The sequence below is a fragment of the Daphnia pulicaria genome, chromosome 5, assembly GCF_021234035.1.
Source record: "Daphnia pulicaria isolate SC F1-1A chromosome 5, SC_F0-13Bv2, whole genome shotgun sequence".
Taxonomy (NCBI): domain Eukaryota; kingdom Metazoa; phylum Arthropoda; class Branchiopoda; order Diplostraca; family Daphniidae; genus Daphnia; species Daphnia pulicaria.
The window spans coordinates 3,979,302-3,991,959 of NC_060917.1; the positions used below are offsets into that span (position 1 = coordinate 3,979,302).

The window sequence follows — 12,658 nt, forward strand, 5'->3', positions numbered from 1 at the left end:
GCTCTAGGACGCCAGTGCCGCAAGAAAGTAGTATTTGAACGACCGTTTGTTCGTCTATACCTTGCTTTTTCGATTATAGCCCATATAGTCTCATCGCCATGGATGTCTCCATTTTTGGAACTATGACGTCTGAGATTGAAACGGAACATTTGGACGTCGTGGCGTCGTTTTACCCATCTTGCGAAAATGCAACAGCCGTCACCGACATCCTACAATTTAATTTCAGCGAATTCGACTATCCTGGGGGTGGTGGACCATGGCCTCCACCTCTCGGTCTCATTTCGGCTATGAAAATTACGTTTTGTGTAATTAACATGATTGTTTCGATTCTCGGAAACTGTGCCGTCATCATTGCTGTCTATCACAATCCTGCTCTCAGATCGACCATCAACTTCTATTTGGTAAATATTTATTTTCATTTTTCGAATGGTCCACCATCACTTCAGGCATGTGGACGTACGTTAAATTAGTTGGCATGATGCAGGGGGAAGTTGTAGGTAAAAGTATCTTTCACTGTAACGACTGCTCTTTTACCGAATGACGATTCGTCTCACGTTTCCCCTTGTCGCCAGTACCCAATTACCAGTCGTGATTATTCCTTTCATGTTTCCGCCATCTTTTTCTCGTCACGTTTGAAAGATGACGTAATTATGTCTGGTGGCGGTGACGAAGTCCAGTCATTATTAAAGGCAATTCGAGGAAAAATGATTGTGCTTCAAATGAAATGCAGAAACGGGGTTATTTTGAACCTTTGATGCTTTAAACTTATCATAACCAAATGTTGGATAGAGCTTTAATTGCGTCGTGAGTCGTGACGACATACGTCGCATTGACGAGAGTCTATATTGTCGGATATTTGCATAAGTCGTTAAACGAATTTTTCCCCCTAGGTCAATCTGGCGGTGGCCGACGTCTTGATCGCGCTCTGCTGTATGTGGCCACATCTGGTTAATGATTTGACAAAACCCGCGTTCGTCTTGGGAGCGTTCATGTGCAAATTCAACGCGTTTGCTCAGAGTAAGTAATATTACCAAGTTCTAAAATGCGCATCACAATATTCGAGCGTGCAGCTGCACTTCCGTTTCCCATTAGCGCAATGATAGTGTCAAAAACAGGTTTGCTCTTGACTCGTAACTCGTACACAACTTCGTGGTCGTATATACAGTCGTGTATACAGCACTAAACAAGTAAAGCTAGTGAACTCGAGCTGTACCCCGCCCCTCCTAGTTAAACCTTGTTCTTATTCGCTCTCGTTATCACGCTTCGGTTGATGAACAATTTCAAGACGAATCGTATCATCATGGCGTTTCCCAGGTGGCAACTACCTTTGCTGACTACTTGACTCACTCCCGTTAACTAGTTGTAGATATTAGAGTGGCCGTTGTTTTGTTCGTTCCCGGAACGTGTAAAAACATTCGCACATCCAACACGATCGAATCAGCTCGTGCAAAGTTATTATTCCGTTTCAAATGTTGAAAATTGTGGATATTTTTTTTAGGATGGTCGACAAGGTAGAACCGCAAAGATATCGCATATTTAAGATTTACGAAATAAAACTAAAATGTTTTATAAATTTTGGGTAGTTCAGAGAACCAATGAGAGCTGTGCGGGGTAATTAGGCCTATGCGATATTTGTTCCACTGGAAAAACGCCCACCATGTAACCTTCACTTTTGTAGCCTACACGATCTATACACGCTTTCAGTAGCTTAGCAATATTTCTCAAGTTTACCATTGATCTTTCATCATATACTACCATGGCGTGAGTATAACAAAGACAGCACGGCGTCTCATCATGCATGATAGACAGACTTGATTGCCGTGATAAACTCGTAATTTGCGACACAGAGACGTATTGGAAGCAAACAAGCGATCCATTCAAAGGTTATCAGGTGCTGTCGAATATCTTTGAGAATACATCGCTGCTCACATACCGCTTGATATTACCAAATAATTAAGCTCGTCAAGTTTCTTAGCACGACCTAGATCACGACAGTAATGAACAATAATGCCACTTCTAAAGTGAATGAGCATTGCTATCACGGCGACGGATCGATTTTGAGCTTTCCCGTATGTACATAGACTCACCGGTTCAAAATTTCAAAACTGTGTAGCTGGCGAACCTAACAAAGTTTTGCAAGGCAATTTTACTGCGATTCTATTGAATCGAATTTTTAAAAACAAAGTAAACTTTGTTAATGAAACAATGGCGAAAATCTAATGTAAGTTGTAACTGTAAATTAGGTAGAAAGTCTATAAAAAAAAGGGGGAAAAAAACATTCTAAAACATTTAGCGGAAGAAAAGAAAAGATAGTTTTGTGCGGACTCTTCTTCCAGTTAAATGAATCAGTTCTTCTATGATGCGTTTGTGTTCGAAAACGTTTAAGGAAGCTCGTTGAACAAGAGATGCCGAGTTTCTATAAAGGACACCGCTGAAGTGATTTTTTAACAATAAATACAGATAAAAGAGCGAAAGATGAGAGAAAACCTAAAAAAAGCCTAAAAAAACATTTAATGGCGATCGATCACCATTCTATGAACAAACTTGTTCTAATCAATAACTCGTTTATTTTGTAGCAATCGATTTCGAGACAAGAGATGCTTTTTCTTCGCAGAAAAATCTGATTGGCCACCACTTCAACTGGATGCGAACATACTAACCTAACTTGCCGAGTCATAGCAATATCAATACAGTATACTATAGCGTGTAGTGTTGATATAAATAAGTCAGCATTTCGTCTTGGAAGTTCCAGCAGTTTAGTTGCAAGAGTATATAAGACAGCTGCTCCTTGATGCAAGTTGATCGCGGCGCGTCGAATAACTCAATCTGCATGGACTTTTCGGTTTCTTGTTTCTGAGGCAAAGAGGCAACAGTGCTGCTCAACAACGTCCCTTCCAAGATAATGTGCGTACTAGACTCGCCTAAACTTAGCCATTTCTTTGTCCAACCTTTATAAATGGGAACCCGTATATAGATTGAACTAATGGAGCTGCCTGCTGCCCTCCCACTCCTGTATAAGAACAACAAAACTGACGGAACAGGCGCTTCTTGGCGTCAGTCGCCGTCATCGAAAAATGACAAAAAGGTAAACATCGTGAGACCAAACAAGCTTTTGTCGGCAGAGGGTGACCTTTTTATTCCCTTTCGTCGAATAAAACCCTATGCTGTCCATTATTCCGGCCAAAGGCGCAAAACAACCAACACGAACGCGCTCTCCAACGAATACGAAAGGTGGTGTCTGAGAAACGGCAGTATTTCAATGGCTATTGTTCATACTGAATTGAATAGTGTCGATTGGCGGCGCTATGGTGCAGCATACAAATAGGGAACGAAGGTAACGAAGGAAGCAAACTGTATTTATTCTTCAGGAAGTGACGAAATAACGCAAGGAAATAGAATTTACTTTTATTTTTGTCAAGTTAAGAAGTTTTCGGACGACGCTGCTGCTGCTCAGTGAAAACAGCTTTTTCCTGCGACTTGTGCAAGTCGGCCAAATTCAAAGAATGCGCAAACACAGTTTGGCCCTTTACGATAGAGTGGCTTAGTCGACGTTATGAAGACAATATGGTAATTACGTTACAGAAACATGATTCTCTATGCTGCACTTAGCTCAGGCTGATGTATTTCAGAGTATTTCAGCGAGGTAGAGGAAACCCTGAAGCTGGATTATGAGGAAGTAGACAACACATAGCTGTGCGTCGGAAACGAATCAAAATTGTGCACGTCACGTGTATGCCTAATACCGTTATACAGCAACGCAGATTGGACTCACACTTAATACACTTCAGTTTATGAATACGTCTGCAAATGCTTTCTTTTCGACCGCTGAATTGCTGATAAAGAGCGGAAGCAGTACGGCCGCTGGCGGCTTAATCGCACCCTTGTGCGATTATCGATCCGCAAGGGCAAAGGGGTGTCCAGTCAACGGCTTGATTTTAAACAATTTTTCTGGGTTAGATAATAAAGTAAACTTTCAGGAAAGAGACAACGACAAGAGTTAATTAACTTTGCTTTTACAGTTTGATGATCAGCGGATGCTGGAATACAAAATTAAAACGATAAACAGTTTATTCGTTTGATTAATTGGATTTTTACAGTCAAGAGGAGGAAAATCTTTTTTTCTTTAATAGTGGCCGATATTGGGAGAACGAGAGAGGGATCTTAAAACGTACACGAGAATATTGTGTAAAAGAAAATTGTTCAACGAAAACTTGATATATAGCTGCTATTGCCGCTATGTATATGTGCTATTCGCCGTATCGACCTGCTATTTAGTATAATTACTGTATAGTACGTATACACGTGCAGCTACCAACGAAAATTATAGAAATATCAATCAACCAAAGCACTAAATACAGTCCAAACGAGGTAGCTCTAAAACTTTCGTTATCATTAACCACTCGACATTTAGAAAACAATTTGCAGCAAGTCGACTGTTGGGACCATGTTCAAAAGAACAGTTTAGCTTGGTATAAGTAAAATTTAAAACGAAACTTTATTGGGGCAACGGGAAACTCATTAATCAAAGCGGGTTGTTCGCCGGAATAGCGCGAAGTCACCAAGAAGCAAAAGGCTGCCACGGGTAAGACTTTTCATAATGGAATCGGCATCGCCATATACCGCAACACTGTTTCCGCAAACACCAAACACTATCAAGAAGAGCCTGTTGTGATAAGCGCCGTGAATCACATCCCCTCTTCAGAAGGGCCGAAGTCATCACTCATTTTGATGAATGGAAATTTTCGGCGGGGTAAAATCTAGAAAACCAACGACGTGAAACCCTTTTGTTTGAAGTACGAATATTGGGACTGCGGTTATTTGATACGTGTATGGAACTGGTGAAAATACATCAACAGAGTCGATCTGTACCGCGTTCAAACTTGTTTGCATTTAAATATAAATGACACAGGAAGACAAAATCGATTCGCTTCTTTATTAATACTGCTTAGACAAAAAAAATGACAGGACTTTGCATAGGATTTTATAATTACAAAATCCTTGAAATGGTAACCAACAAATATGCTGAAATCCTTTCGTCATATTATCGATTGAGAATCAAGATTGAGCGTTGCAAAACAACACTACATCTTATTCAAATTTTTCGCACTAATACCCCGCCCGCGACAATTTCACAGTATAGCCGAACGTTGAGCCTCGAGCTTTTCTGTGTGCATCCATTGTCTTCTTTCCCATAGTTTTGATCATTTTTCCGCGTTCTGCAAAGTATAAAGCCGTGTTCGACTGCTCTGGGGACTTTCCTCGTATTAACATATCTTAGCTAAAGCCCAGCATACTACCGGTGTTCTAGCATTCTATAGATATCAAAGAAGCCGACGTGCAGTACATGCGTATGAAATACAGGCACTGCTATCAAAGGCAGACAACAAAAGAATTGCGCATTTTTTACTCTAGCTTTTGTCGGTGGAAATGTTGTCCGTTAGACAGAGGAGTAGTTTCAAACCCCGCGGATCTCTCTGTGTAGTTTTGACAGGGAGGAATTAGTTTGATTCTTGGAATACTGTAAGTAATATGGCAGAACGCCAAACACAAAGCGAGCAGCAATAATTGCAATCACAATACCGTGCTGAAGTTAGGCCTGCTGCTTGAAGATTAAACAGCGTGTCCTGCATTCTGTGGTCTGTATCACAAAGAGCGGTGGTCAAATTTGACCGTCACTTTATCAGGCGCGTTATTCAGCGTAGTCTACGAATCGAATTGAAGGTAGACTGTTGTTAATGAAGCATAAAACCCCTTGACAAGTTGGAGACCGGTGGTCTAGTCTCAAGAGGTTGCTGTACTCGCTAAACTACAGCACGTGAACACGACCTACGAGGTGTCTCCCGATGCTTTAAATCAGTGGCAGCCATTTCCGAGTAGAGAACGGTTATCGCGAGACTTGTACGACGGATGGTATGAACGATAAATCTCGGATTTGCCCTTTGCAAGAGCTTTACAACATAAGGAAAAAACACAAAAATAAAATCTTAAGCTAATAACATCTCATCAGCTTGCCAAAAGACCGCGAAGCTCTGGGGTCTTACTGATGACAGTTATTCCAGATGTGTCCTTTTGCTGACGTAAAAGGACAATCAGACAAAGCTTTTGCGCTTTTACACCGGAATCAGCTCTGTGGACTGCTACAACATGGCAAATAAGTAGCGCGCTTTCTGACTGATTAGTTGGATGTTTCTGACAGAATTCCGTATCCAACGTCATTTTCTATTTCAAGCAGCCATTTTCTTGTCAACGAACAAGAGCACGGCCAGGGGGGTCAGAGCTCACAACTGAAGGTTCTGCTCTTGTATAATGCTTAGTATTTCAAAAGACTGGGAAAAGGAACATCCATCGTGACGACAGTCGCTCCGAGGCGAGTCGCCCATCATACATCAGTGTCCAATAAAATATCGCCAAACACGAACCAAAAAATTCAAATATAAAACGAAAGCAAATAGAGAGTTCGTGCAGACAAATGATTCAATGTTCGTGCTTTTCTTTGTGTGCCGCCAACATTTTAAGAAAAAAAAAATACATACATCTATAGATTCTAATGCATTATTGCAAAACAATTCGCGTCGTATATAATACACGCAATCCTTTCATTTAGTGACAATGTTTTTTTGTGAATTTGAAAGGGATTTACTATAGATTCAGTGGTTATTGCTAACACAACTGCCCTTGTCTAAGGATCTGTAGGAATTTTGGTTTTGTATACTAGGGAAACGAAGAGTCGCCGGTGGGGCGGCAAATTTCCCTTTGGGTCAATAACATTTTCAAGTTGCACTTTACTTGAAGTCTTTCGTTTTTGATTGTTTAGCTCATCATAAAAGGTAGAAAACCGGGCCTGATCTGCAGTCTTTCTACTTCTACAAAAAAAACTTCAGTGAGTCAAAACGACAAACAGTTCCAGTCAATCGCCTAGCTCAGGAATATTCGTACTATCAAAACGATTTATAACCAATGTCGCCCAATAGACAAAAAGGAAGAATAGAGATGCAGTTTTCCTACCTTTATGCCTGGGAAATACTGCCAGGCATCCAAAAGATATCCATCCGCAGAATAGTTGAATCCACCAGGCGGGATAGGAAATAGGACGTCCTCGTGAATACACCCACACACACATGGGCGTACACGAGGAAACAGGGGATTAAAGAAAGGGTAAGAAGAGATCCGTAACTCGACCGAAAGTAGTTGGTAGCTGCTCCAATGAATTGGGAACTGTGTATCTAAATGAAAAATGAAAAATGGGTTATGAAACATGTTGAAAGAAACACCAAGAATTGAAAATAAGACAGTTGGTAAACCCTAATTGTTAATAAGAGAAATTGCTACAGGAGAATTTAAGGTTAAGATGTAACAAAAATTACACTGAATTTATGCAAGTCATGCATACTTCAAATATCTAGCAGATTACAGGTTAATAAAAGTAACGAAAATCATTACCCAAGCGATGACACTGATATTTGGTGATGACAGGTCAATACCAGAAAAATCAAAACTGGCATAGCTTGTGCTTGCTTCGGTTGTGATAGTTTTATCTGGCCGCAAATCTGCACAAATAAGGAAAGGTTACATAGTGCAAAAAAAAACTGCCATGCATCGACAAGGGGCTTACATGATAAAAGACAGTCAGGAATTAACATTTCACACATTTCGATCAGGTTTAACTCTTCTATTAAGGCTCCAATGATCATTGTACTATTTGAGTTCTTAATTTTATTTACCTGCTAAGCAGCAAGGGGTGTGTAACTGTGTATTATAAGCATAACCGATGCTACAGAAACGCCTACGCCACCACATTTTTGTCACTATTTGTTCTGCTATTTTTCGTGCAGACGACAGTAATTTTCTAATTAGTCAAAAATCGATAGAACAAATTCTTAGAAATCGACTTCTCTCTCCAACAAACCGATTAAAAACGAAAAAAAAAACGGTTTTTTTTACCAACGGATCGAGATTATTTTAGTAAATAGTTCATCTCATCAAGTTCTGAGCCTCCCACTGAGCCCCCTACCTACCGCAGTCAAGATAAAACTTGCAAATGTGCACAAAACTCGCAGATAACTAAGCTTTTAGACCGATTCAACCGCAATTTTTTGCTTTTTTTACACCCTCCAATCATGCCCTATTATCGAAATATTTCGTCTCTACGGAGTAATAACTCGCATTCGTCAACATGATCAATGTCAAAAATGACTTGATTTCGGTCGATTCATATTCAGGGAAAAAGAGGCTTTCTGCAAAACCCACAGGTTGTGACGGTTTTTGTTTTCCGGAAAAGATCTATTTCAGTACGGGCACTCTTGCCCATTAAAGTAGTATTTATGACATGCGAAATTTTTTTCCAAATACCGAAAGGAATGAACTTGCGTCCAACGAATCTTATATGCACAAAGCCTTGCATAAAACACTGTTGACCAGAGTATGTTGTTCCAAGAGGGTTGGAACACTCTCAAGTTATAGGCCAAAAATCGAATAATCTCCCATGGGCTCTCCTTCTCACAGAATCTCCATTGAAACGCTATACTTATTTCCCCCGTCTAAAACCGACCTTCCTTTAGACAAAGTCTGTGTTTCTCCTGTTCCCCTAAAAGACCTCAAAAAGGCTTATTACGTAAGGTTTAACTCTTTTATTTTATTTTATTATCTTTCTCTTGTTTCTGCATATTGTATGGATTGTCTTTTTATAGTGACATGTCTGACGTCGAGCGTGCTCACGCTTACTGCCATTGCTTGCGATCGCTTCATGGCTGTCATATATCCCCTTCGAGTGGTAAGATACGATCATCAATCAAGATAAAAAATGAGACGAGGCCATGCTAAAAAAGAGTTTCTATTCTTTGTTGCGTGATATCGCGCAGAGAATCACTCAGTGCCGGGCGCGGGCCGTCATCATCTCCATCTGGGTCGTCTCCATCACTGTGGCTCTCCCCTTCGCTGTGTACAGGAAACTCTTCGAAATTCAAGTGAGATCACTTTTGTGGATATCCTTCTTTAGCATAATTTTGAAATTCATGTTTCTTCAAACTATTTTTTTACTACAATAGGAAATCTAGTTTTTTTTTCTGCTTTTAAAGTTTTTCATTCAAATTCAGCATGTTTGCATTTATTTTGCATATTCCAATTATTTTCTTCGTACGGTATTACTTTTTTTCCTTCTTGGTAATGAACCTTTTTTTTATTATTATTATTATTTTTCCTCTCTGGCATTGAACATTGTGAGCTTAACATCCTTATGGGCTCTATAGTATTAGTGACGGTATCAATCCGTCCAAGTCTAATACTATTATAAAAGCGGATTTTTAGCCGCGCATGGCCTATAATAACATCAGCTGGAATTACCTCTAGACTTATTTGGATGCAATAACCCTGTCTGGCTAATATGCGATGCATACGCACATAGTTTTGACCCTGTGATTCCGAAGAAATGAATTGCAGTACATCCTCCTGAATAAACCAGATAGACCGCAGACAAAGCTCGGCAAGATTATGGGTGACTTAGTGAAGCTTTGTATACCGCCTAATATGAATATACCCAGTATAGTCCTGTCCTGAATCATTTGATTTGGAAACCCCCCGTCGCTTGTGTAGGTATTAGTGGCATCATGATCGAACGTACACAGCGTGAGTTCTGAACCGCCAAACAAGCTCAATAACAGCTTAAGAAATTCCTCCTGAGAATTGCGCAGCAGCATTAGTTCGGTAACCATCCTTCAATCTCGCGCAGCACATGCACATGTATTAGGTCTCTTCAATGCGTCATTATTGCGAGAGCGATTTCAAAAGGGGAAAACATTTTAATCGGACGTTTATACGATGCATTATAAGTTACACGATTTTCTTGTGTAATCTCGTTCTCAAATCTTAATATTCAGTTTTTTTTTGTGCATTACTGTGAATGAAAATCGTTCAATGGGAGACGAACTGGGGGGATATTTCCATCATATTTGCTTTCGATTTTATCTCTAGTAATGTACATAAGAATGTACAAAAGGTTGGCGTGTGTACGTAAATTCCGAATGATCTCGCACACATTAACAGAGCCTGGCACAAAAATGACGGCGACAATTAGAGAAGCCTGTTTCCATATCATTCCATTATTTTGCTAAACTAGTTACTTTATAACGAAAAAGAGAGCCAAGTTGTTGCTCGGCACGAAAGAAACTTTTGATATTCATCGTGGCTTCAGGAGTCGACAACGATTTCTTAATTGTTAATAAAACTTTCCTTCAAAAGACACAAGCGGCAAGCATAAGCGTTCCAGGAAAAAAAAAATTCTCGATTTCTCCGGCCCAGGCCCTATTGCGATTTAATTTAATTACGGAAGACTTGCGTACAGCGACACCAAATTTCTCTGATGCAATTAGAACAGATCGAATCAGACTGCGCCTCTCTATTCAAATTCGAAGCCTTAAAAAGTGTACACACAAAGATCATTGCGTAACTTGTTACTTTATTCCCTGTACGCGCAATGCGCCCGCTTTTACAAAACGACTTTAACCTTTATTTCAAGAAATTTTGTGGGAAATTCGATTTTCTTTATGCCAGGGACATTTTCTTATACAGAAGTACAGTGCATTTACACATGTGTGTGCAGTCGCTGTGCAGTCAAGTCTGAGCGAGAAACAGGATAACGCATAAAAAAACGATAACAAAGACGCCATGATTGTGTCACATTCAATCCAGACGTAGCGCACAATCGAGTCTGCTAGTGAGATTTCAATCAATAAGTCTCTCACAGAAAAAAACTGCGAAATATTTTAGCATCAAGGCTCTCTGCGTTGTGTTGTAATAGATTGCGATACAGGGTTACGTCATCATTAATGCTGCGTTCACTATTGTTAAAGCTTAATGTGCTGCAAAGAAGAAGATAGTCTAGACATCTCATAATTTAAAATGCCCTCCGTATCCTCTTTTATTTGATCAAAACCCTTCTGTTCTTCATTGTATATACTTCTGGATGAGTCAATGATGTTAGATTAATATGTTCACGTCCGTCTTGCTAATCTGACAGTGGAAGAACGCCGTCGAGGTGTCGTGTCAGGAGACATGGCCGAGTCTACTTTATTACGACCCGAAATCCTTGTCCTGCGTCTCGAGCGTCTGGCCGAAAACCGCTTACTATTCATTGGTATAAATTTCGCCGTTGCACAAGTTGTAATCTTGGTAAGAATTTCCAGCTACAATGTTTTGGGGGGGTTATTTTTTTCCCCCGTTATCGTGTGTAGGTTTCAGTCGTGCTGTTCTTCCTGCCCATCGTTATCATGTCCATCGCTTACGCCTTGATCATTGGGCGGCTCTGGGGCTCCAAACCACCGGGTGAAAAGATGGATGCGGCACTTACCAATCAAGCTCGGGCAAAGAGAAAAGTAAGTTTTCCTCAGTTGGCCTGACATCATTTTTCTTTCGCTCGGAAATGACCGATTTTTTCTACTTCCTCTTTTTGTCTGTGCCGTATACACTATACATACATCTGACCGTCCGCCCCTCCCATCGATTTCCCCATCAACATCAAGGAAGATGGGGGAAAAGAAAAACGCATCGTGACTAGACTTCCGAATCCAACGCGGAAATGTGAAGCGATCAGGGGTATAGGGGAGAGGTGGACAGCCAAAATACTGCACACACACAAAATATGGATAGTTGTCAGGACGTGTTGGCACGCGCCCTCATTTCCCAGCAACATCTACTATCGTATGTTTATCGCGAGACAATATATGCGCCCCGTCCGCTTCTGCTCCTGCTATCTGCGCGACAGCGTCTACATTATTTCCCGTTTCTCGCAGCTGAAAGTTGACGGGGAGCAACTTGAGAGATCACGGATCCGTTTAACGATTGCACTTGGAGGAATTTTTCGGAATTTTTCGCTTTGTCGTCGAGCATATCAACAGGAGTTTGCTATCAACTAGACGACTAGATTCCCTTGAAAAACCCGCGTGTGCTGGGGGGTAGTCTACTTTATAGATGCAGGGTAGGGCGAGCCTAAAGAGCTTTTACTTTGATGAATCTGGGCTGAAGAGAAAACTGCTGGATGAAAGATCGGAAGCATGCCGTGTTTCCTGCAAATATTAGTACTAGCAATTTCAGCAAGCAACCGGCTGCTCATAATGACGCAAAACGTTGCCAGTTACGGGGTTCTCTATGACGCGGGCGGGCGCTAGGGCGCGGCAGGTTTAAACACAAATTTAGTTAATCAATAATCCTCCCTCCCGTTTCAGGATGTGTTTTTTTTTTCCCCGGGGCCAGACATTTCCTGGCTCAGACAGTTTTCCGACTAAAATTACAAGAGTCGAAGATAAATGTCCCTTGCGCTGATGTCCTTTTTTCACATATTATATCGATCTGTTGGGATTCCTAATTAAACGCTGCGTGTCAACAGACGAGCTATATATTCCATAAGGAATATTTGTACTTGTGTGACGTTTGTTTGCGCTAACCTACAAAGTGGAATTGAATCTTTGAGCAACATAAATGGAAGTAATCGATTTTGAATAAATAATGATACTGTAGAGGTTTCTGCTTGGTCAGGTTGTAAAGATGGTTTGCGTCATTATGCTCGTCTTTATCGTCTGCTGGGCACCGCTGCAAGTCCTCATTCTCTTCGCTCAGTTCAGCCACAATTCACAAGAAGTTGGAGAGGTGAAAATTATATTTATATTTG

At 40.7% G+C, this 12,658-nt stretch overlaps 1 protein-coding gene and 1 long non-coding RNA gene across 3 annotated transcripts in view; one reads left to right on the forward strand and one right to left on the reverse strand.

Moving 5' to 3' along the window:
* LOC124341023 (QRFP-like peptide receptor) overlaps positions 1–12,658 on the forward strand; it is a 15,926-nt gene continuing 3,268 nt past the window's right edge. Inside the window, exons 1-7 of one of the 2 annotated variants that reach the window (XM_046793907.1) lie at positions 1–401; positions 891–1,017; positions 8,688–8,770; positions 8,859–8,963; positions 11,012–11,128; positions 11,226–11,366; positions 12,508–12,636. In XM_046793907.1, the coding sequence (XP_046649863.1) occupies positions 99–401; positions 891–1,017; positions 8,688–8,770; positions 8,859–8,963; positions 11,012–11,128; positions 11,226–11,366; positions 12,508–12,636 (1,005 nt within the window). In that variant the 5' untranslated portion in view covers positions 1–98. The remainder of the gene's footprint in view (positions 402–890; positions 1,018–8,687; positions 8,771–8,858; positions 8,964–11,011; positions 11,129–11,225; positions 11,367–12,507; positions 12,637–12,658) is intronic. The other variant, XM_046793909.1, reaches the window with a different exon arrangement.
* Positions 6,421–7,809, reverse strand: LOC124341607. Its single transcript, XR_006918527.1, has 4 exons — positions 7,722–7,809; positions 7,441–7,547; positions 7,006–7,223; positions 6,421–6,863 (listed from the first exon to the last, which is right to left on the reverse strand). It is a non-coding gene; the product is annotated as an uncharacterized LOC124341607 (long non-coding RNA).